Genomic DNA, 23,306 nt, shown 5'->3' with positions numbered 1-23,306 from the left:
TTGTGACCCTCCTCCCCTCCATCTTCAAAGCCAACAACATTGCATCTTCCTGACCATTCATCCATAGTTATATTTCTCTGATTCTGACCTTTTCTGCTTCCCTCTTGCACTTTTAGGGACCCTGTGATTACACTGGGCCCACCTAGATAATGCAGGCTAACCTCCCTACCTTAATAATGCAAGGCTTAGAGCCTTAGATCAGTCTGTTCCTGTTCAGGTGTATCAGCTGTCTGTTTTTAATGGACATTATCAAAAGTTGTAAGTCTAAAAGCTTGATTTGTATGAGAAATCAGTCATAACTGAATTGTTTAACGTATTAAAAATGTCCGCTAAGTCCATGTAAATGGATCAACTGTATAATTAGATATAGAAACATTGAAGTCCTTTAATTTTTTAATAATTTGAGATGGGTATAATCAGTCTCACCAAATGCCACACACAAGGTTCTAACACAGAAGAACCTTGTACTAGTATTTGTATCTGATACTGAACAAAAATTAGTAATTTTCATTGAAACTGTCTATGACTCCTCCTGAATGTGTCATTAATTTTTAAAATATATTTTATTGATTTTTTTTTTACAGAGAGGGAGAGGGATAGAAAGTTAGAAACATTGATCATGCCCTACCTGGTTTGGCTCAGTGGATAGAGCGTCGGCCTGCGGACTCAAGGGTCCCAGGTTCAATTCCGGTCAAGGGCATGTACCTTGGTTGCGGGCACATTCCCAGTAGGGAGTGTGCAGGAGGCAGCTGATTGATGTTTCTTTCTCATCAATGTTTCTAACTCTCTATTCCTCTCCCTTCCTCTCTGTAAAAAAAAATCAATAAAATATACAGAAATAAAAAAAGGAACATTGATCAGCTGCCTCCTGCACACCCCCAACTGGGGATGTGCCCGCAACCAAGGTTCATGCCCTTGACCAAAATCGAACCTGGGACCCTTCAGTTTGCAGGCTGACACTATCCCCTGAGCCATACTGGTTAGGGCTGAATGTAAGCAGACAGAAGTAACAAACATGAATCTCACTCCTCCCACTTGTGAACCATCCAGTCACAGTATTTTAAATGACTAAAGGATGTCAGTGGGATTGTGTGTCATGCTCATCCAGCCCTGCTGTCCAGACACAGGTTTTTCTAACGTGTGTGAGGTGGACAGTGAATTTAACTGTTGTAAATATTCCCTGAATGGTTTATAAGTGACCATATTCATTCAATAGAAAACTGTGAGTTGAAAGCAGTCACAATGGTCACTGCCACTACACAAAAGCCTCTATTGACTCAAGACCGTATGTGCCATATGATGTAAGACTGCCAGTTCCTTAAAAACTTACAACTACACTTAAATTCCAGAAAGAGCTATGAATTAATAAACGTTCATGATTTAAAGGTGGTAAGTTCAGTAAATTTAAAAGGGCTATGATTGATAATGATAAACACCATTTAGCAAATGCCTATGTGCTGGCCTTTTATTGCATTATCTCATTTCATCCTCACAACCCTACATGGTAGAGATGGAATCTTTGCCCAGATAAAAGAACTGGATGTCAAAGGTAAGTAACTTATTAGGCAACACAGAACTGGCAAATGTTGGAATAGAGATTTGAAACTCAATGTGTGTCTCATTCCAAATGTGTTTTTATTCACTACTATATATATTTTTTTAATGATGTTCTAATGTTTCCATTTTTACTTAAAAGAAAAGCACAAAATTTTGTCTGGCATAAAATATTTCAGAACTAGCAACTGCATAGTTATATAAAACACTAATGAAATTATTTTTATAAAACTTTTACAAAGGTAATCAAGGTAAACAAATGTAACATCTTTTAATTTCTTATTTTAGGTATAAGGTTAATTATTTACATTAAAACTTCAGTTTCCTAAAAAAATAAAAATAAAAAAAATGAAAAATAAAACTTCAGTTTCCTGAAGTTGAAGCAAGTCCTTGACTTGACAGAAAACCAAAGGTATCACTTAAAAATAACTGACTGAGGAAGACCTAACTTGAAAAGTTAAGAATACTTCTCTACATCTTTTAATAAGTGTTATTTACTATTTTCTGTCATAGGAGATGAATATGATGTATGTGCCATTTGTTTGGATGAATATGAAGATGGAGATAAGCTCAGAATCCTTCCCTGTTCCCATGGTATGAATAATTACATATTGCTTTGAATTGACACAGTAAATTTATAGTTAGGTTCAGTATTTAGAAAACAGAAAAATAGTTATTAGCACACAATAAGCCAGGCCCTGTACTACCCAGTAATATCTCATTATAAAAATTTACAAGCTTTACTTCTTTTGTCCCTACATGATGCATATAGATCAGAGTAACATTGATAAACATGGTAAAAAGTTAAAAATGTTCGCAACCACAGTGTACTTGCTAAAGATGTGTATTTTGCTTCAACAGCTTATCATTGCAAGTGTGTAGACCCTTGGCTAACTAAAACCAAAAAAACCTGTCCAGTCTGCAAGCAAAAAGTCGTTTCTTCGGAAGGTGATTCAGACTCTGACACAGACAGCAGTCAAGAAGAAAACGAGGTGTCAGAACACACCCCTTTACTCAGACCTTTGGCTTCTGTCAGCACCCAGTCATTTGGGGCTCTGTCGGAATCCCGCTCACATCAAAACATGACGGAATCTTCAGACTATGAGGACGATGACAATGAAGATACTGACAGTAGTGATGCAGAAAATGAAATTAACGAACATAGTGTTGTGGTCCAGCTGCAGTCTAATGAACGGGATTACAACATAGCAAATACTGTTTGACCCAATCAGAGGATGATTGGGTTATTTCCCTTTGAAATGTTTATTTGGGTTTATAATTTGATTTTTTTGCTCCCTTCACAGATTTCTGTAGAAATAACTAATTTTTTAGTATTCTACAGTTTAATCTTACTGAAAGTTTTTTTTCAATCTAGTATTTATCTGCAGGAGTATACTTCATTTTACTAACAAGTAACAACAGACTGGTACTGTAACTCAAGCATCAAATCAACTCTTATTTTGGAATGAAATATAGCAAAAACATGAAATAAAATTCTCAGTATAGCTTGCAATTAAGATCTAGATCACAGTATGCAAATTTTGTGCTTTGCACACAAAGTCAGTGCTGTGGCCACCTAGTATTAGCTAAGCCAGCTCCCATCTCCATAAAGCTACCTAGAGTTGTTGAGTTGGAATGTTTGTTCTGGTATTACCCCAAATTGCCATCATTAGGGAGAGGCAACAAGGCAATTTAGCATTTTTCCTCCCATTGATATCAAAACTCGGTTATCTTTTTTCTTTCTCTTCCCATGTAGTCTTATCCTGAAAGGAACAGTCTATACTGGTGCAGATTTCAAGTTTTAAGGTTTTTAATGCTATAGTGTTACATATGAATTTGATTCATCAGCTAAAGTAATGTCACTGGACTTAACTTACTGAATTTCATATCCTTAAGGGTTTTATGTTGTGATTGAAGCAAAAAGGAAATGCTGTACAAAAATACCAAACTTCAGCAACTGTTAACATGCAGATCATATACCTCTCAATAAAGAGCATCTATGCTGATTAGTCCTGCTAAACTATGTATAGAGGAAATTGATCAAGTATTGGATTTGAAAATAATTGCTTATGTTTAACAGAATAATGAATGTAAACAATTTATTATGAAAAGCTAAATTATACATCTCTGTAACTATGTAGAAAATATAGACATATATAATCAAAATGCTAAGAACTTTTATATAGCCTTGTATGAAGGGGGTTTGAATGTTAATAAACACATTTTCCACTTTAAGAACTTTATTTGTTGTACTGTAATATTACCTACATTAGCCTCATCCTATCTAATAATAGACAAATATGCAAATTGACCGCATCTTTGCTACGCCCAAGCCACGCCCACCAGCCAAGCCACACCCACCAACCAATCAGGATGAATATGCAAATTACCCCAACTAAGATGGCGGCTAATTTGCATATCAAGACAACGTAGAAAGAAGCCAAGAGCTGCAGAAGGGAGCAAAGCTGAGGAGAAGCAAGCAAGCCAGGGGGAGGAGAAGGGAGGAGCGGAGGCGGGGCTGGGGGAGAAGGGAGGAGCGGAGGCGGGGCCAGGGGAGAAGGGAGGAGCGGAGGCGGGGCCGGGGGAGAAGGAAGGAGAGCGGGCTGGCGGAGAACGCGGGGCGGGGGAGAAGGGAGGAGCTGAGGTGGGGCCGGGGGAGAAGGAAGGAGAGCGGGCTGGCGGAGAACGCGGGGCGGGGGAGAAGGGAGGAGCTGAGGTGGGGCCGGGGGAGAAGGGAAAAGTAGGCGGGCCGGGGGAGAACGGAGGAGCGGAGGCGGGGCCAGGGGAGAAGGGAGAAAAGCAGGGGGGCTGGCGGAGAACGCGGGGCGGGGGACAAGGGAGGAGAGCAGGCAGGGCGGGGTAGAGTGCAGCAGGAAACCCTACTGCAGGATTTTTCCTGCAACGGGAACGCTAGTTTTTATATATAGTGCTATAAAGGTATAATGATTATGGTAATTTAGGTCAGATAAACACACCTTAGAATTTTATACAAGGTAACTAACTAAAGCAGTTAGGTAATTCCCCAAAAAGTTGTAACTGCTGTCAAAATCATTCCAACAACTGGACATTTTGGTACCCTGTTGTAATTATGGTATAACCCAGTGATGGCGAACCTATGACACGCGTGTCAGCACTGACACGCGTAGCCATTTCTGATGACACAGCGGCCGCATGCCGAGGATGAAACATGTGCTGCTCCTGAGGATGAAACATTTGCGAAATAATGTTTTTTCCTCAAAGTGACACACTACCCGAGTTATGCTCAGGTTTTTGGCGAAGTTTGACACACCAAGCTCAAAAGGTTGCCCATCACTGGTATAACCTTACAGTAGACTGCTACATAGCCTCAAAAGGATAAATTATCTTTTTTTTTTTAGGATAAATTATCTTGATACATCTGCATGAACGTGGGAAATTATTAGTGAACAAAAGCACATTAGAAAATAATAACTATACTAGGTACATGAGCCTTTGCTATAAAAAGAGAAAAATAATACATTTTAAAAGAAATATAACACTATTGGGGGAATTTCACTTTCTGAATTGCTTTTTAGAAAAATTCTTATAATTAACATAAAAATATTCCTGCTTATGAAAAGAAAAGCTTGAATTACTAAGCTGATACCACCTCATTCCCCTCCCCCTCCTTTTAAACAATAAAACACAGGCATGAGAAATAGAACATTAGTTTACAAGGATAGCAGAGCTTTGGAATTTGGTCATTTGAATAATTTCATTTAACCGAAGGTAGGGTGTAAGGATAAAACACTGAACTCCATCTTTGGCACATAAACACACAATAAATAATAGCTTTTACAGTTATTAAATAAAAAAATTTTCTTAAATGGGAAAGTCACTGTAATGTGTATTAGATACTGTATTCCCTCAGTTCTTAATCTACAGTTCAGATCAAAGGACCTAGTTCCTTTAAATTTAAGTTAGATTTTCTAAGGTAAAAATTACTTTTTTTAAATACTCCAAACTTACTTTTAGTTGTAAAATCTATGAAGTGTCTTAATTAAATTACTAGTTTTAATAGTCACTTTAAATCTTTTATTATGTCTTCACAGTATATACAATTTTTTAAATAGGACACTAAATAAAATAAAAATCCAATTTCTGTTCAATACCTTAAAAATTTTTCTGATTACAAAAGGGACTACAGTCACCTGGAAACATACCCGAGACAAATTTGATATTCAGAAATATATATGTAAAATAAATCTATATTATATACTGTACATACTTATACTGTGTGTAACATGTTTATGTCATTATTATTTAACATTCATTGGTGAGCATTTTCTTGTGTCATTGTTCAATGACTGGTTTATCTTCTGGACAGTCATTTATATAGCCCATAACCCTGAATTTAAATTTTGTAGCTTTGCAAGTTTAGCACTATACTAGTAAGTAATGCTATGTGATGGATATTCTGGCATATGAATTTGTATAGCTCCATTTCCTTAGGTTAAATTCCTAGAACTAAGTACAAAGCAAAGATACATGCACGTTTTCAGAAGTGTTTTTCTAATGAAATTGTGCGTAGGGGGCCAATGTTTAGTTTCATTATTTACTTTTTTAATGATACAGATGCCCACTACTGTCTTCTCCTCACCTACACACACCCACAACACACATCCCCTCACCTAACTTACAGGCTCATTCATTAAGCATTTCACAATTGCTGCTTTCTAATTACCCCAATTCTTTACAACTCAAGTGTGAATGTATATTATTACCATAAAATATCAAATCATTGCAACCCAATCACAAAATTTTCATTTGACCCACCTTTTGTTCCTAACAGATCTTAATGGGTCAGGAAGTTGAGGTTTTTTGTTTTACAATTTCTAAGGTATGCCCACCCAACTACCAAAGTAGGCCCAAATCCTTATCTTCTAAACTTGTAATCCCTGAGTGTACAATCAAATTCAGAACTCTTGCTTGACAACACTTCAAAGAAAAAACTTAAGTTATACACAGTATATTCAAGGCAAACAGATTAATTCTTCTTCCCTAAGCCACTGTTTCTCAAAAGGTAGCACACAGGCCGCTTGAAGTGATTCAGACTGACCTGGCAATTGTTTCTAAAGGATCTTCTTGGGCTTATGCATAATCTCCCATCTCCAGAGTAGAACTCTAGAGCCCAAAATCTGCATTATAACCAGCTCCCAGTTCCACTTAGAATCACCAACTTTTGAACATCCCTGCTCTGAGCTTCTGCTTGATAGTTCATAGTGATGATTTATCTAAATAGCATTAAACTAACATATTTACTAAACTTCAATATATCTCAGGGACCTTCTGACCTCTGGGATTAAACATGACTTATATAGCTATAGTGAACATGTCAATCCAAAGCCAGAAATGTCAAGAACATCCCAATCATTTATATGCTGCCTAAGGAATGTCCTCTCTTATGTGAGAGATCCATTGGGCTCACTGCAGTCTGCCGACAGCCTCCAAACCTAAAGAAGTCATAGACAGATCAACACAGAGAATCCACAATGCAGAAACCCTTGTTGGTACTGGGGCCCTTACTGCTCAATAGATTTCCCATTTAGAGACCATCAACAAAAGAAAAGTATTAATTTCTAGTGGATACATAATTTTTTTTCTCATAAGCCTGAAGATGAGCCTGAGATAACTAAAACCATTTTAATAGGTCAAAGACCATTAAAAATAAATCCTAGCACTCATTTTATTTATAATAAATACTACAGGAAGTGGAATAGGCCATCAACTGAATCTTTAAGAAAGATTATATGCTTACAGCATCTTTTGGCCTATCCTGTATATTACCATTGTGTCAAAAATCAACTGTAACAGTAAGCCAACAATTTATATAAACAACATGAGTCTAGAGTATTTGGTTGGAATAAATTTATTTCATCTGTCTGTAAACAAGGTGTTTAATAGTTATGGCATTTTTTAAAATGCATATTAAATCAGATGAGTTAGACTGTATCCCAGATGTAACAAAGTGCAGGGAAAGAAATGGACAAATCAGCAACAAGATTTGTTTTTAAATCTGTACATTATCCACAAGGCCCAAACAATAGAAGCAAATACTATAATGTCCCTAAATAGTGCCATTCAAAAGAAACCTTTTATAGGTCAGTTAAAATCCATCTCACAATAGCAACAGTTCATTTTAACAATAGTATGGCACAGAATACATTTAAAAAAAATTCATCACAAGACAGCCAAGTCCACAATAATGCAACTTCATATAAAAACTTAAGCTGCAAATAAAAATTGGTCCTATGAAGAACAAACTGGACACACTCCAGATGGTTATGCTGGGACACCTAATGTCCATAATGGCAGCCTTTTACAATTTTACTAAAGAGTAGAGCTGGTGTGCAAAGAGAAAGATAGGAACAAAAATCTGAGCTACTGCAATGATGGAGTATCCCTGGGGATTCAATCAGTATGTTTACTGTGAGGTCATGGGAGGAAGTGCCTTTTGCTCTTGTTTTGCAGTTGCACTCTTAGTATGTCCTGTAGACACTATGAAAAAAGGTTTGTCTACTCCGGTGCAACAACAATACTGAAAGCAAACTACTGCAGCTCTCATAGTTCAACAAATGGGATTACTAATTGGTTAAATAAACCAGGCACTGCATAAAATAAGGTGGAAGCAAACCAAACAACTTATGTGCGAAGGGAGAGGGTGAAAAAAGACGAGTGAAGGAAAGATGCATGCACACTTTTCCCTCCCAACCATGCGCTACAAAAGGAAGACTAAATGAGCTAAGTAAATGCTCAAAGTGCTGAAAAGACATTGATCAAAATAGAGATTGTACACCGGCACCTTGCTTATATTAACTTACTTTAGTAATCAATATCCCATTAATTGCTAAAACAAAGTGATGCCCAACTTGGCATGCTCCCTCCCCCCAAATTTCAAGGTATCATGCAAATCATTGTTGTGCTGCAATTATGTTGCCAGATAAGGGTTGATTACATACAGTGGTTAACATACAAATAATCCATTGGGCAAATAGGAATCATGACATTAGAAAATAGGTAAAGAAAAATTAGCTACCATATAGTCTGGCAGCACTGTAACCATAATTGGGGTGGTGATGAAGACAGTTGCTAGGTAGATGGGGAGAGGCTGCTTACACATCAGACCGCCTCAGGTATAAAGCGAGTTCATATGCTTTCTTGTTAAGTGTGCCTCCGTGGACACCTTCCTTTCCCATGACTATAACCAATGCTGGAGTACACAAGGAAACAAAACAAAGTGAACAGAATTATTTAAGGGGGGAGGGCAGAAAGAAAGATACCTTTCCCCACTAACAGAGGGATACAAAGGAGACAAAGGTTCATACCCCATCACCCTGCATTGCTAATAAAATTTCCAGAATTAAGACTCGAGCTTACAGCTAGGAAAGTTTAAGAGCAATTTTCCCCTAATACTTAACAGTCTGCCTAGCAGCTAGAACCCAGAGTCTCTCAAGTATTTTGCCATTGAGTATGCCTTCTTATTCAATCCGCCTCCATGGACCCCTTCTTTTCCCATTACAAAGACCAAGACTGAAAGAGAAAGAAGAAAAGTGTTTCAAAAGAAGTGTTAATCAAGAAAGTCATGTAAGTTTTAGCAGATAGAACCTAATTAATAAGTTAACATTAAGTTAGTTTTCCATGAACTGTCAAGCACTGAAGTCAACTAGATCTCCAAAAAGGAGAACTTTCAAACTAGTTATATGCTAAAAACTAACTACTAACTGCTTCTTGGCAGTCCAATCAATGCAGCTGCAGCGCTCTGTAAAAATATCTTCACACTAGCTAGGGAAAAAGGAGTGTGATCATTTATCTTCTATTCTAGGGCAGAAAACTGCTGGTTAGTATGACAAATACATTAGACTGGCCTTCCAAAAAAAATTTAGGTGATTATTTTAAAAAATTTTCCCAATTTAACAAGCTTGATTTAAGTACAAACTATTAAGTCTTACCAGTGAGGTTAAATGTGTATTACCTCCAGAGGAAAACCAGACCACATTTTAAATAGTATTTCCAGTGCTATTCAGAAAAGACGAAATTAAAGGTATTTAAGGTGTATGCTTACTGATATCCTCACTGTTCTAGCTTTGTTTTTGAGTCTAAAATCTTGAAATAGATTACCATTTCCAACAACAGATTCTTCTATGATGAGGTTCAAAGATCTTAATTCCCAAAATATATGTCTGATTTTACAATCACAGCCACTAGATGTCAGCAGTACTATATGGTATGAAAATCTCATTCCCGTTTTATGTCACATGGTTGATGCTTTTTAAGTTATCTGAGCTCAACTAATACTGAAAAAAAAAAAGTTTATTATTATTTCAGTCACCTAATTTTCTTTCTTTTTATATATTTTTATTGATTTATTTCAAAGAGGAAGGGAGGAAAGACAGAAACATCAATGATGAGAGAGAATCACTGATTGGCTGCCTCCTGCACACCCTCTACTAGGGATTGAGCCTACCACCTGGGCATGTGCCCTTGACCAGAATCGAACCCGGGAACCTTCAGTCCGCAGGCCGACGCTCTATCCAACTGAGCCAAACTGGCTAGGACCACCTAATTTTTCTATAGAGCAATAATCATAAACATCAACTCACATCAGAATAGGAGTAACCTTTAGGATGATCACAGGGACCATTTCAGTAAATTACAGCTCAGAGGAGTTTCAAGTTCCTTTACATGGTAGATCTGGTCTTACTTAGAAGTGCCAAGTCTGCTGTATGAGACTACACAAGCCCTCTTTATTTACAAAATATTTACACAGGTTAATACATTTAAATATACTTGTAAATCAGTCAGATGCCATAATAAACCCCAATTTTGAAAGTTTTGAAAAAGTAGTCAGACTTATTTTCTCCAGTGTTGACAACAGTCAGGAAACACCAGAATTTCTGGGTCAAATATATAAACAAAATATAATTTTCTACTTTTCCTATTTAAATCACAATCACATTTAGTCTTTGAAAATATTGTAGTAAAGGGACAACTTACTCCAAAACCTTTATTCTAATTATTTCTTTCTTCCCTGCCATGTTTTTAATAGAAAAATGAATCAATGTTAATTTTTCATTTTTATGCTGAGCAACGAATGATTGAAATGTGAGCAAGAAAGAAAAGGAAGCGATCCAAATGTCAAAGACTCAAAGGGACGAAAGTAACCAAACACTCAGTTTAACAATCTGGTTACAGATTATCATTGAACATGTCAAGCAGTTTGAGACAAATTTGGATTTTCAGTTTACTAAAGCTGAAACTGGAGAGTTGGTATGAATATTCTATTTTAGAATAAAGTCAGGATCTCAGAGGCTAGACTGTATGTGCAGCTGCTGTAGAGTAAGTAAATTTAAAGCAGTGCGTCCCTTCAGTGCTGGGCAGTTCACAAAAACCACCTTAATAGCCATTATGGACTAACACTTTTATTCAAAATGTTAAAGAAACTGCTTAATAAACTCTAATGTGGCATGCAACTTTTAACAAAAGAGTGCCTTGCTTACCTCGGCCAGCTCTGCCCACTGCAACGTTGTATGTCGGCTCCCCACCTTGACTCTTTGTCCGGATGTCCATTGTGCAGTCACCATCCACATACAGACTGTCTCTGATCACTGAGCACTTCTTTGCACCAAGAGTCAAACCGTTGGTAAAGAAACCTTCCCGATCTTTTCCTACAATCATATCTATTTCTACTGGCTGTCCCCCACCCAAAAAAAAAAAAAAAAAAGAAAGAAAGAAAAAGAAAAAACACACATGAAATTAGTTAATTCTTTTCAGGCCTCAATATAACAGGAAAGACTGTGTGCCAAGTTTTTACTACCAGTATAAGACATCCACATTTCACTAATATAAAGTCAAGTTTTAGTCTTTTCTAAAGAATAGCTTAATCCCACATGATTACATGTTTTACATAAGATTTTCGCAGTTCACAGTGTAGTCTGCTAACTAAAGACCAGTCTATGAAAACAATCTCGATTCACCCTATAAACTTTCAGCAACAGCTTGTCTATCATACTCAGTCACATTACAGTCATTCATGTTGCATCAAATTTAATGTTGCTTGAAAGTTTCCTGAAATAAAACCTAAAGTCCATGCTAATAGCAGGTCTGTTCACGTCTACTCTGCCTCAAATAGCTTGACATCTCCCCACAAGTACGAACTTCAAACCCTGGAGCTCAGTGCACTCCCAAATTCATATTTCCCTCCTATTTTTCTAGCTACTACTCTTTCTAACTTCCCTTCCCCTCCCACCTCAGTAATCAGTTTTTATTCCGGCAAATGCAAAAAAGATTCTGTCGGTAGCACAGCAGTAGGCAATGGTAAAAACAAAACAAAACAAAAACCTACAGAAAACGGAGAGGAATTTGGAAAGAAACTGAGGTGGCCACGAGAACCGGAGAGGAGGAGAGGAGAAAACGTGCATGCTAACATTCCATGAATAAGGAAGGCGTCGCCCCCATCAGAACTGCAGAGTCATAGCAGGCCCAGCCATTTCCAAGCGCACTCCTGCGATCTTCCCGGCCAGACAGCGGTAACTCACACAGAACACCAAAGGCTGCAGGGAAAGTTGATCACCAGATGCCAGTTCTCTGTGAGAACTGTAGTCCACTGCAATGGGAGAACTTCAAGTACTAGCATCAAGGACTGAGTTCTGCACGGTTCAGGCTGAAACCACGTTAACTAGTAGGAGCATCATTAGCAGCACCTTTAACGGGGGGCAGGAATTTCAGCGTCTGACGGGGACGGAGAGCGAGGCCAAGAAACTAAGGGTATGGTCTCCCTGATAGCAGCTCACAATTTTAGAAAGAGCCTCGTGCAGAGAGAGGCGAAACAATGGGGCAGCACCGGAGGCTTAGTGACCATTATTCCCTACACATGTGTCAGCCGAGTCAAAGCCACCCAGTCACACACCAGGCACGGGGAGCCGAGATCCGCATTAGCGCCTCACCGCCGTCACCGAAGAGCCGTGGAGAACTGCCGCGTGCCCTTGGTGGTGGCAGGTTCCTGAAAACCCCGCAAGAGCATCCCCCTTTTAGGGCTGTGTTGCATAATTGGGGATAACGGTAAATCGATGACTCTCCATAGGAGGAGAGAAATCAATGGCAGTTCGCCATCTTGGAGAATTAAAAAAAAAAAAAATCCTATAGAGCCAGGGCTGAAGTCGGGATTCACGAATCCACCTACGTGGTCGGTGTGCATTTCTCCCAACCCAGAGGCCTGGACACCAGCAAACCCCCGCAAAGTCGCCGCGAGGATCCCGGGGGCCCAGCCGCCGCCGCCTCCCACATCCCGCGGCGCGGGAGGCGCGCCGTCCGCCGAGCCGGGGGCCGCCCGGCCGCCCGAGGACCCCGCCGGCCCGGCTCCCAGCCCGGGGCTCACGGAGCCAACCTCCCGGCTGCCAGACGGCCCGGGGGACGCGCGGGGGGACAGGCGCCCCTCCCGGCCCAGCTGGGGAGCCCCTCCCCCAGCCTCACCGGACCCGCGCCGGGAAGCCGGGAAGCGGGGAGCCGGGCCGCCGCCCCCGCCGGACGGCGAAGCCCGCTAGTCCCCGACCGCGGCCTCTCGCCAGCCGGGCGGCCGCCTCCTCGGCGCCGGCCGCCTCCACACCTGCCGGCGCGGCCCTGCGCGCCCCCACGGCCGGCCGCCCCGCTCCGCTCCGGGGCGGACCCGCGCGGCCGCCGGTCCTCACCGTAATGCTCTGGAAGACGCCCCCGGCCGTGGCTGCCCACACGTATTTGGCGTCGCAGTAGCCGACAATGGCGGCCTCCTGGCAGCAGCCATCGCACATCAGGTTATCCACGTAGCTCTGCCAACCGGCCATCTTCGAGCCCTTCGCACTGCAGCGGGGACGGCGAGGAGCAGCAGGCGCAGCGGCGGCGGCGGCGGCGGGCGCGGGGGGAGGGGAGGCGGGGCGGGGGCGGGGAGGAGGCGGCTCTGCGCAGGCACCGACCGCCCCCCTCCCCGGGACCGGCGGTGGGAGGTCGCGGGGACGGCGGCGAGGGACCGGGCGAGGAGCGCGCGGCCCGGCGCCCGCCCGCCCGCACCGCGGGGCCGACTACCCGGCGCCGGGAGGCTGAGGAGCGGCGGGGCCGGAGGCGGCGGCTGGTCCTCCCCGAGGCGCGCCCCTTCCCCGCGGCCACGGAGGGACGTGCGCGCGTGCGTGCGATCCTTCCGCCGCGCCCGCCTCGGAGGGTCCCGGGGAGGCAGAGGGAGACTGAGGCGGGGGCGCGGAGGGATACCGCTCGGGGACAATCACGGCGCCACGTGCCGAGGGCGAGGGACCGGCGCGGCGCTGGGGGTGGGGGTGGGGGCGGCTCAGCCTCGGCCCGGCCCGCGGAGAGGGCGTCTTCCCGCCGCGCTGGGCACCGCGGAGACGGCGCCCGGGCCGCCCCGCAGTCCCCGCGGCCGGGCGGTGCTGCGCCTCCTCTGCGCCCGCCCGGTGTGCGGGAAGGAATCCGGAGCCTCGGGGTCGGGTGCAGAGTTGTCCTGGCGACGGGGTGCGGAGCGGTCATCCTGTGTGTGGCGGGCTGACCTCCGCATCCCCGGGGACCCCGCCCTCGGCCCGCGGGCGCCCCCGCACCCCGCCGTCGGGGCGGGTTCGGTGGCTTTGGGGACATTGAGTTCTGCGGACCCTCATTGTCCCTCGCGTTCCGTGGGCGATGTGCCGGGAGGAGCCTCCCGCGCCCCCATAATGCTCTTCACGTGCGGCTACACCGCTGTCAGTGCGAGCGATCGCGACCTGTGTCAACTGTTTTTTTAACTGGGCAAGCTATTGGCGGGTCGAAGAAATCGCTGAAAATAAAGAATAAAAAAACTAAGGAAGGGTTCACTGAATGAACACAGTAATATATATATATATATATGTGTGTGTGTGTTTTTGCTCTCGAAGGGTAAAACAATTTTGGGACCCAACCCTGAAAATGACTTTTCCTTTTTTTCTCCTTCTTTTTAAATTTACAAGGTAGAGGGTGGGTAGAGTCCCTGTGAATCTCGCATCAGCTTTAGGCACTTCTGAGGGCTGTGACTGGACAAGGAACTGAAGCGATGTCCGACAGTTTCAATTTTAAGTGAACAACAATGATCTGCCTATCAAGAGGAAGAAAAAGAGCTGATTTAAAACGTCGAAAAGCTGATTTTCAATGTTAAAGCTATGGTGTAAAGTCACAGTGTGTGACCGGATTACACTGAGGTAGCTCAGGAAAGAAGAAAAAACATTGCTCAGCAATCTAATGATTCTGAAGTTTCCTATTTTTCCTGCTGTTTGCTTTGAAATGCGGGGGCGCGGGGACACACAGTAGACCCACCCCACCCCCAAATCAGGAACCTGTCAGATTGACACTGGATGTTCAGGTGATTTGGTATAAAATGTGTGCCCCAAACTGTTTCATCTTCGCAAGTGTGCCTCCTACCTGATTTAGTTACTTACTCATTCTTTGCTTCTCTACCTTTCTGTAGTTATTGATGGCTTTAATCCTTCAATCTTAGCAATTTACCACCTTAAAAGTTAATGTTACAGTGTGCTCATGACATGGACATGGTCATTTTGTGAGATTTGATCAAGCTGTACAGTTATGATTTGTGCTTTTGGTATGCATGTTATAATTCAATAAATTTACATAGTAAACACTGATAATGAAAGGAAATAAGATAATAAAATGATAGTTTAAAAAAATATATTGAGCCCTGCTCCATGGTTATGGCATTGGCCTGGGGACTGAAGAACCCTGGGTTCCCTCTTGTCAAGGGCATGTATTTGGATTGCAGGTTCATCCCTCCATCCCCGGACTCCCTACCAGGTAGTGGGGGCAACCAATGCATGTGTCTCTCTCAGGTGCAAGTTGCTCTCTCCCCTTCCTCCCTCCCTTCTACTCTCTCTAAAAGTCAATGGGAAAAATATCCTCAGTTGAGGATTAAAATAGTAAGAAGAGACCATTTTTAAAAAATATATATTGAGCCCTAACCGGTTTGGCTCAGTGGATAGAGCATCAGCCTGCGGACTGAAGGGTCCTGGGTTTGATTCCAGTCAAGGGCATGTACCCTGGTTGCGGGCACATCCCCAGTAGAAGGTGTGTAGGAGGCAGCTGGTCGATGTTTCTCTCTCATCGATGTTTCTGTCCCTCTCCCTTCCTCTCTGTAAAAAATCAATAAAATATATTATATATATATATATATATATATATATATATATATATATATATATACACACACATATATTGAAATTGAGTTTTATTTATTAATCTCAGACTATTGTTATGTCAAAGAGTTAGAAATAATTGAATTTCATTCTTGTTATTTTATTGTCTTTAAACAGAAAAGGATTAGACCAACTGAATATTCTAGATACTCAAATCTCAAAAGATTCTAAAACACATCTATTGTGCCCTAACCAGCTTGGCTCAGTGGATAGAGCTTCAGCCTGTGGACTCAAGGGTCCCAGGTTCGATTCCGGTCAAGGGCATGTACCTTGGTTGCGGGCACATGCCCAGTAGGGGGTTATGCAGGAGGCAGCTGATCAATGTTTCTCTCTCATCGATGTTTCTAATTCTCCCTCTCCCTTCCTCTCTGTAAAAAAATCAATGAAATATATTAATAAAATAAAATAAAACACATCTATTGGGGAAAAACATTCGTAAGAATTTAGAATTTCTATCATTTTTCTACATTTTTTCACCAAAATGTAAGATCACATTCTAAAATTACTGTTTTACTTTTCCAACAATGTTTTATTTTCCCAAAACTGCATATAGTAAAGGTTAAATATATTCTGTATAGTAGACTAACTAGTTTATATTTTTAGATGATATATTCAAAGAGAGTCTCTGATAAAATAATCCTGTGCCTATATTCGTTAGAACCTACTTCTTAACATGTTGCCTTATTTTCTATTTGTATACAAATATCTGTTCCTATTTCAAACAATTATTGCTTATCACAACATGTTCCAAAAGAGAGATAAAACACCAAGTTTTAGGAATAGCAATAAAAATTAAGTCCAAAGGAGTATTAATATGAGAAGCAAGCATTACCAATTTGTATCTTTCTCACTTCTTTTATTTATTTTATTTTTTAAAATATATTTTATTGATTTTTTACAGAGAGGAAGGGAGAGGGATAGTTAGAAACATCAGTGAGAGAGAAACATCAATCAGCTGTTTCCTGCACAACCCCTATTGGGGATGTGCCCACAACCAAGGTATATGCCCTTGACTGGAATTGAACCTGGGACCCTTCAGACTGCAGGCCAATGCTCTATCCACTGAGCCAAACCAGTTAGGGCATCTTTCTCACTTCTTTTAAAGGTAACTAATGTCTACAGTGATAATAGCAGTGACTGGTGGAGCAGATACAGTTACCAGAATGATTTAGCCATTAACCATCAGTAATATACTAGGAACATATTTAAACTTGGGTTGCATTATTGTGCATTCTCTTCAAAATTCTTTTATTCCTATTTGTGAAAACAAAAGCTATGTGGTTAATCAGATTCTTTAATGTATATAATGTATTAGTCAAGGATGCTTGAGCCATTTAAGTTCAAGAGTAAATCATTGACATTTTAGTAAAATATAAAGAAACAAGAAGTTAACTTGTTAAAATGTATTCAAACTGATAAACATTGGGGTAGGAACTAAACTATTGCATATAATTACCCCAAATATAGTAAATCCATAATTAACTAAGCCCTCAATTAACGACACTTTTCACCTCCATGCTTGATTTTTGAAAAAAGGTTTTTATTATAAAAATTCTCACAACAATCAAGAAAAAGTGTAGAAATGGAGAAAAATTACCATTAATCCCATAAGCAATACAAATGTTATTTTGTGAATGTATTGCCTCACATTTTTCCTTTTTTTTTCTTTGTTAATCCTCACCCAAGGATAAATTTCCATTGATTTTTAGAGAGAGTGGAAGGGAGGGGAAGAGAGAGAAACATCGATGTGAAAGAGAAACATTGATTGATTGCCTCTCGCATGGTCCCTACCAGGGGTGGAGCCTGCAACCAAGGTTCGGGTCCTTCACCGGAATCAAACCCAGGACCCTTCAGTCCATGGGCCAACGCTCTGTCCACTGAGCCAAACTGGCTAGGGTTTTTTTTTTCTTTTTCAATTACAGTTGACATACATTATTATATTAATTTCAGGTGTATACCCCAGTGGTTAGACATTACATAACTTACTAACTGATCATCCCAATACATCTCGGACCCATCTGATACCATAGAGTTATTAGAACACTAGAAGCCCAATGCACGAAGATTTGTGCTAGAATGGGCTTTCCTTTCCCTGGCTGCTGGCACCGCCTTTCCACTCCGGCCCAGCCCCTTTCCGCTCAGGCCCCGGAGCCGCCTCTTTCTGCTCCGGGAGCCGCCTCTTTCCGCTCCAGCCCCGCCTTCCCATGCTGCCCAGAGGCCCTGAGAGACCGGGGGTGGGGCAGGATGCTTGCGTTGTCACCATGGCGACGATGCAAGCATCCTGCCCCCCCGTCACTCAGCACCTGTGTATGCAAATTAACCGCCATCTTTGTTGAGTTAATTTGCATATCACTCCTGATTGGCTGGTGGCGTAGCGGAGGTATGGTCAATTTACATGTTTGTCTATTATTAGGTAAGACTAGAGGCCGGGTGCACAAAATTCATGCACGGGGGGCGTGTCCCTCAGCCTGGCCTGCACCCTCTCCAATCTGGGACCCCTTGGGGGATGTCCAACTGCCTGACATCCCTCTCAATCTGGGACCAATGGCTCCTAACCGCTCGCCTACCTGCCTGCCTGATCACCCCTAAATGCCTCTGCCTGCCTGCCTGATCACCCCTAAACACCTCTGCCTGCCTGCCTGCCTGATCACCCCTAATCACTCCCCTGCTGGCCTGATTGCCACCTAACTGCTTCCCCCCACCAGCCTGATCACCCCCAACTGCCCTCCTCTGCCGGCCTAATTGCCCTCTAACTGCTTGCTCTCCTATGCCGACCTGATTGCGCCCCTAACTGCTTGCTCCCCCATGTCAGCCTGATATCGCCCCTAACTGCTTGCTCCCCTGCCGGCCTGATCACCCCTAACCACCTCTGCCTCAGCCCCCACCACTGTGGCTTTGTCTGGAAGGAAGTTGGATGTCCAGAAGATGTCCGGTTGACCCGGTCTAATTAGCATATTACCCTTTCATTAGTATAGATTATTGATTATACTAGAGGCCTGGTGCACAAAAATTTGTGCACTTGGGGGTGTCCCTCAGCCCAGCCTGCACCCTCTCACAGTCTGGAACCCCTTGGGGGATATCCACCTGTCAGCTTAGACCCTCTCCCCAGGGGGTTGGGTCTAAGCTGGCAGTCAGACATCCCTTTGGCAGCCTGGGAGCCCTTGGGGATGTCCAACTGATGGCTTGGGCCTGCTCCCTGCGAGGACATCCTTAGCGCTGCTGTGGAGGTGGGAGAGGCTCCCGCACTGCCGTTGTGTTGGCCAGCCATGAGCTGGCTTCTGGCTGAGCGGCGCTCCCCGTGTGGAAGCGCACTGACCACCAGGGGGCACCTCCTGCGTTGAGTGTCTGCTCCCTGGCACGTGATAGTGACCAGTCGTTCCCAGTCATTCTGCTGTTAGGGTCAATTTGCATATTACCCTTTTATTATGTAGGATTCCCTGTGTTGTACTTTTACATTCCCATGAATATTCTGTTAAAACCTACTTGTACTTTTTAATCCCTTCACCTTTTTCACCCATCCCCCAACCCTCCTACTATCTAGCAACTGTCAAAATGTTCTCTGTATCTGTGAGTCTGTTTCTGTTCTGCTTGTTCATTTATTTTGTTTTTTAAATTCAATTGTTGATACATATGTATTTATTGCCATTTTTGTATTCACTCACTTTTATTCATGTGTTTTACAGTAAAGAACAAAGAGTACCTTTAATTCTGGATTTGTCCATTTTACTTGAAACTCTGAATATTTGCTTTTTATAATTTGAGACTATTTAATTAGGTACATAAAGTTAAAGTTATTTTCTTTCTGATATGTTAAGTAGTGGCTCTCTTTATCACCAATACTGCTTTTTGTTTTAAAATCTATTTTGTGAAAATTTAAGGTAACTGCCATTTCTCTTTTTATTGATATTTATCTGATATATCTTTTCTCTTTTTTTCCCCCTGTCTTCCCTCTCCTATCCCTCCAACCCCTCTCTCTCTTTCGTCCTCTCTCTTTCTTTCTCTCTCTCTGTCTCTCCCCTTCCTCTCCTCCCTTTCCTTGTGCTTTGATTTTAGATGTCTGTTGTAAACTTCGTATAGCTGGATTTTAGCTCTTTCATTAACAAGCAATCTATTCTTTAATTTTTCGTTCATGTGAAATTTGCATGTTCATTATCTATTCTTTTAGTATTAGCCTTGAAATTTTACCATGCATATTTAATAGAACAAAGCTTTAAGTTAATATCTTAAACTTTCACTTCATATAATCCAAGAACCTCAGAACATTTTAAATCTCGCCACCCCCCTCCAGGTTATTATTTCACACACGTTTGCTTATATGTATTTATACATATACATTTGCTATTTTATTTACTTACTAGAGGCCTGGTGCACGAAATTCGTGCATGGGTGGGGTCCCTAGGCCTGGCCAGCGATTAGGGCTGGGCCGGAGAGGAAGCAACGGTTGCCAGGCTGGGCATGGAAGGAATGGACGCCGGACACCGCCGCCGCCATCATCAGCACACTGCCACCACGTGGTTCCCGTCTCACCCCCTCTTCCTTCCCTTGCCGCCGCACTACCACTGTGGCGGGCGGGCGGCGGGCCGATCAGGGAGGTTGGCTGCTGGCCCTGAGGAGGGAGCCAGCCCTCGGCCCTCCTGGGAAAGGGGGCCGTGTCTGCCGCCACCCGACCTTGGTTCCCCGTCCCAGCCTGGGGGCCAGGGGGAGGGACTGTGGGAGGTTGGCTAGCCGGGGGGTAGGTTGGCTGTGGGAGTGCACTGACCACCAGGGGGCAGCTCCTGTGTTGAGCATCTGCCCCCTGGTGGTCAGTGTGCGTCATAGTGACCAGTCATTCCAGTCGCTTAGGCTTTTATATATAGAGATTATTCCTTCTCATATCACAAACCATCATTCTATGATCTTTTCCTGCTTCCTAAAGTAAATCTTTATAAATTAATTTATTGGTGGTCTCTTGGTGATAAACTCTGTTTTTGTCTATCTGAAAATGTTTTATATCATTTTCCTTCTTTAAAAATGTTGTACCTTTATGGATGATCTGTTATTTTTCTCTGACTTCTTTTGGAGTCTTTTTGTCTTTGCTGTTCTACAGTTTCACTATGTTGTATCTATGGTTTACTTTTATTGTACTTGGAAAAATAAATTTATATCTGTGATCACTTCTGGAAAATGTTTTATCATTATCTCTTCAATTACTTCTTTTCCTCAGTTCTCTCTATTCTCTTCTTTTAGGGTTCAGAATAAATATTTCCGTTTTCTCTTCTGTTCTCCATATCTCTTAGTTGCTTTCATACTTTCCATTTGCTTGCCTCTCTGAACTGCATGCTGAGTAAGTACTTCAGCCAAATGTTCCCATTTATTTTTTACTATATTTTATCTGTTGTTAAACCCCTACCTTGAGTTTTTTTTTTGTTATTTCTATTTTTATTTTTAGAATTGCCATTTTAGAGTTATGCAGATCTTTCTCATTATTCCTGACTAGAGGCCAGATGCACAAAACTCATGCAAGTGTAGGCCTTTCTTTTCCTGGCTGCTGGCACCGGCTTCCCTCTGGCACCTGGGTCCCGGGCTTCCCTCACAGCCCCAGCTTCATCCGGAAGGACGTTCAGAAGGATGTCCCATCTAATTAGCATATTACGCTTTTATTATTATAGATAGTCTCTTATTGCTTGATATTTTTGTGGTTCTGTACTTTATTTCTTCAAACATTTCTTTTTAAAAATCTATCTTATATATATAAAAGGCTAATATGCAAAGTGTCCCCTCGAGAGTTCAACCAGGAGACCGAGCATTCGATTGCTTGCTATGACATGTGCTGACCACCAGGGGATGGCGCAGAATGAAGGAAGGCCCCAACCAGCAGCTGGCAGCCAGGGAAGGAAGGCCCTGGCCGGCAGCCAGAAGGCCCCGATCGGCCCTGATTACCGGCCAGGCCTAGGGACCCTACCTGTGCATGAATTTCATGCACCATCCTCTAGTATATATATATTGATTGATTTCAGAGAGGAAAGGAGAGGGAGAGAGTGATAGAAACATCAATTATGAGAGAGAATCATTGATTGGCTGCCTCCTACAAGCCCTATACCCTCCTGGTTCATAGGTTGATGCTCAACCACTGAGCCACACCAGGCATATTTCTTCAAGCATTTCTTACCTAGTTATTCTGCACACTATCTGATAATCCCAACAGGTAAATAAGTTGTGTTATATTTTACCTCTCTCACTCATGGTGGCTTACCTCCTTGTATACTTGGTGATCACAGATTATAAATCCATATTTCCTTGATCATAGTATGTGGAAATTCTAATTGCTTAAATTGAGTACACTTTCTTCCAAAGATGATTTATATCTCCTTCTGCTATGTGCCCAGGAGTGTTTGCAACCTGCGGCCACTTTAACCCTTTCAAATGTGTCCCCAAAATGCAGGACTATATGATTCACCTCCTCACACAGAGCTGCTGTTGCCATTTGCACTCAGACCAACCCCATCTCTTCAGCTTGCATACAGAGCCCTCCCTGCTCTAGTTTCTGCTCAAGATTTAGTTCTCTTTATTTGGTGCCAAGAGGGATCTTTTATTATTTTTCTAATTTCTGAGAGCCAAGAAAAAATTTTAAATGGTTTTATAAAATATATTTTTATTGATTTTAGAGAGAGGAAGGGAGAGGCACAGAGAGATAGAAACATTGCTCAGCTGCCTCCAGTATGCCCCCTACTGGGGATTGAGCCTGCAACCCAGGCATGTGCCCTGATCAAGAATCAAACTGTGATGTTCTGGTTCATGGGCCAAGACTCAACCACTGAGCAACACTGGCCAGGCTAAAAAAAATTATTTTTTAACTCAAGACAGGATGGTTTCCCACAATATCTAGCCCACCATGATGCTAGAAGCTGAAGCCACACCCACAACTTTTCATCTTCTGTGTTTTACTCAATAATTATGAATTATGGGTTTCAGGCTTGGGTACTATCTGGTGCTATTTACTGAAACAAGGAGTGTGGAAGATGAACAACATTAAGGAGGGAGATGTTAAGCTTGGTTGACTTCAATACTTGTGAGACATCTAAGTGAAAATGATGCACGGCAGTTATATATACAGCTCTACTTCAAAAGACGCATCCGGCTCAAGGGAACATTTTAAACATGAGTAGAGGAAATGAAGTTCACAATGAAAACAATGAGTAGCCAAAGAAGTTAGGTGGGAAATCAGAAGCCAGTAGGTCATAAATGCCTAAGGAAGAAAGCTTTTCCAAATGGTAGGAAGGGGAAGTAAACCAAATTGCAATGGATAAAGGAAAAAAAAAATGGAAGGCAGGGGGTTAAAACTTTCATTATTACAAATTTTTGATCCTATATAATAAAAGCCTAATATGCTAAGTGTCCGGTTGTCCGGTGACCGGTCAACTGTTCAACCAATCAAAGCATAATATACTAATGATATGCTAAGGCTGCTCAACTGCTTGCTATGACGTGCACTGACCACCAGGGGGCAGACAGTCAACTGGTTGACCAGTTGCTATGATGTGCACTGACCACCAGAGGGCAGACGCT

The 23,306-nt window shown here is 42.3% G+C and overlaps 2 protein-coding genes across 6 annotated transcripts in view; one reads left to right on the top strand and one right to left on the bottom strand.

Moving 5' to 3' along the window:
- Positions 1 to 4,181, top strand: part of RNF13 (ring finger protein 13) — a 180,962-nt gene extending 176,781 nt beyond the window's left edge. Inside the window, exons 10-11 of one of the 3 annotated variants that reach the window (XR_013813151.1) lie at positions 2,068 to 2,148; positions 2,416 to 2,450. Coding sequence is in view for 2 of the 3 variants with exons in the window: in XM_079764178.1 (XP_079620304.1) it covers positions 2,068 to 2,148; positions 2,416 to 2,777 (443 nt within the window). In the remaining variant the exon portion in view is untranslated. Of the gene's footprint in view, positions 1 to 2,067; positions 2,149 to 2,415 lie in introns of all 3 variants that reach the window. The other 2 variants (XM_079764178.1, XM_079764177.1) reach the window with 2 other exon arrangements.
- PFN2 (profilin 2) overlaps positions 1 to 13,687 on the bottom strand; it is a 67,837-nt gene extending 54,150 nt beyond the window's left edge. The window contains exons 1-3 of one of the 3 annotated variants that reach the window (XM_079764251.1): positions 13,257 to 13,687; positions 11,070 to 11,262; positions 7,436 to 9,102 (exon numbers count right to left, since the gene is read on the bottom strand). In XM_079764251.1, the coding sequence (XP_079620377.1) occupies positions 9,005 to 9,102; positions 11,070 to 11,262; positions 13,257 to 13,388 (423 nt within the window). In that variant the 5' untranslated portion in view covers positions 13,389 to 13,687 and the 3' untranslated portion in view covers positions 7,436 to 9,004. Of the gene's footprint in view, positions 1 to 7,435; positions 9,103 to 11,069; positions 11,263 to 13,256 lie in introns of those variants that run through there. The other 2 variants (XM_079764250.1, XM_079764252.1) reach the window with 2 other exon arrangements.
- Between the last annotated feature and the right edge of the window lie 9,619 nt (positions 13,688 to 23,306).

This window comes from Cnephaeus nilssonii (genome assembly GCF_951640355.1).
Source record: "Cnephaeus nilssonii genome assembly, chromosome: 3".
NCBI classification, from domain to species: domain Eukaryota; kingdom Metazoa; phylum Chordata; class Mammalia; order Chiroptera; family Vespertilionidae; genus Cnephaeus; species Cnephaeus nilssonii.
The sequence above is the reverse complement of the archived record's forward strand: the minus strand, read 5'-3'. Positions and strand labels throughout refer to the sequence as shown.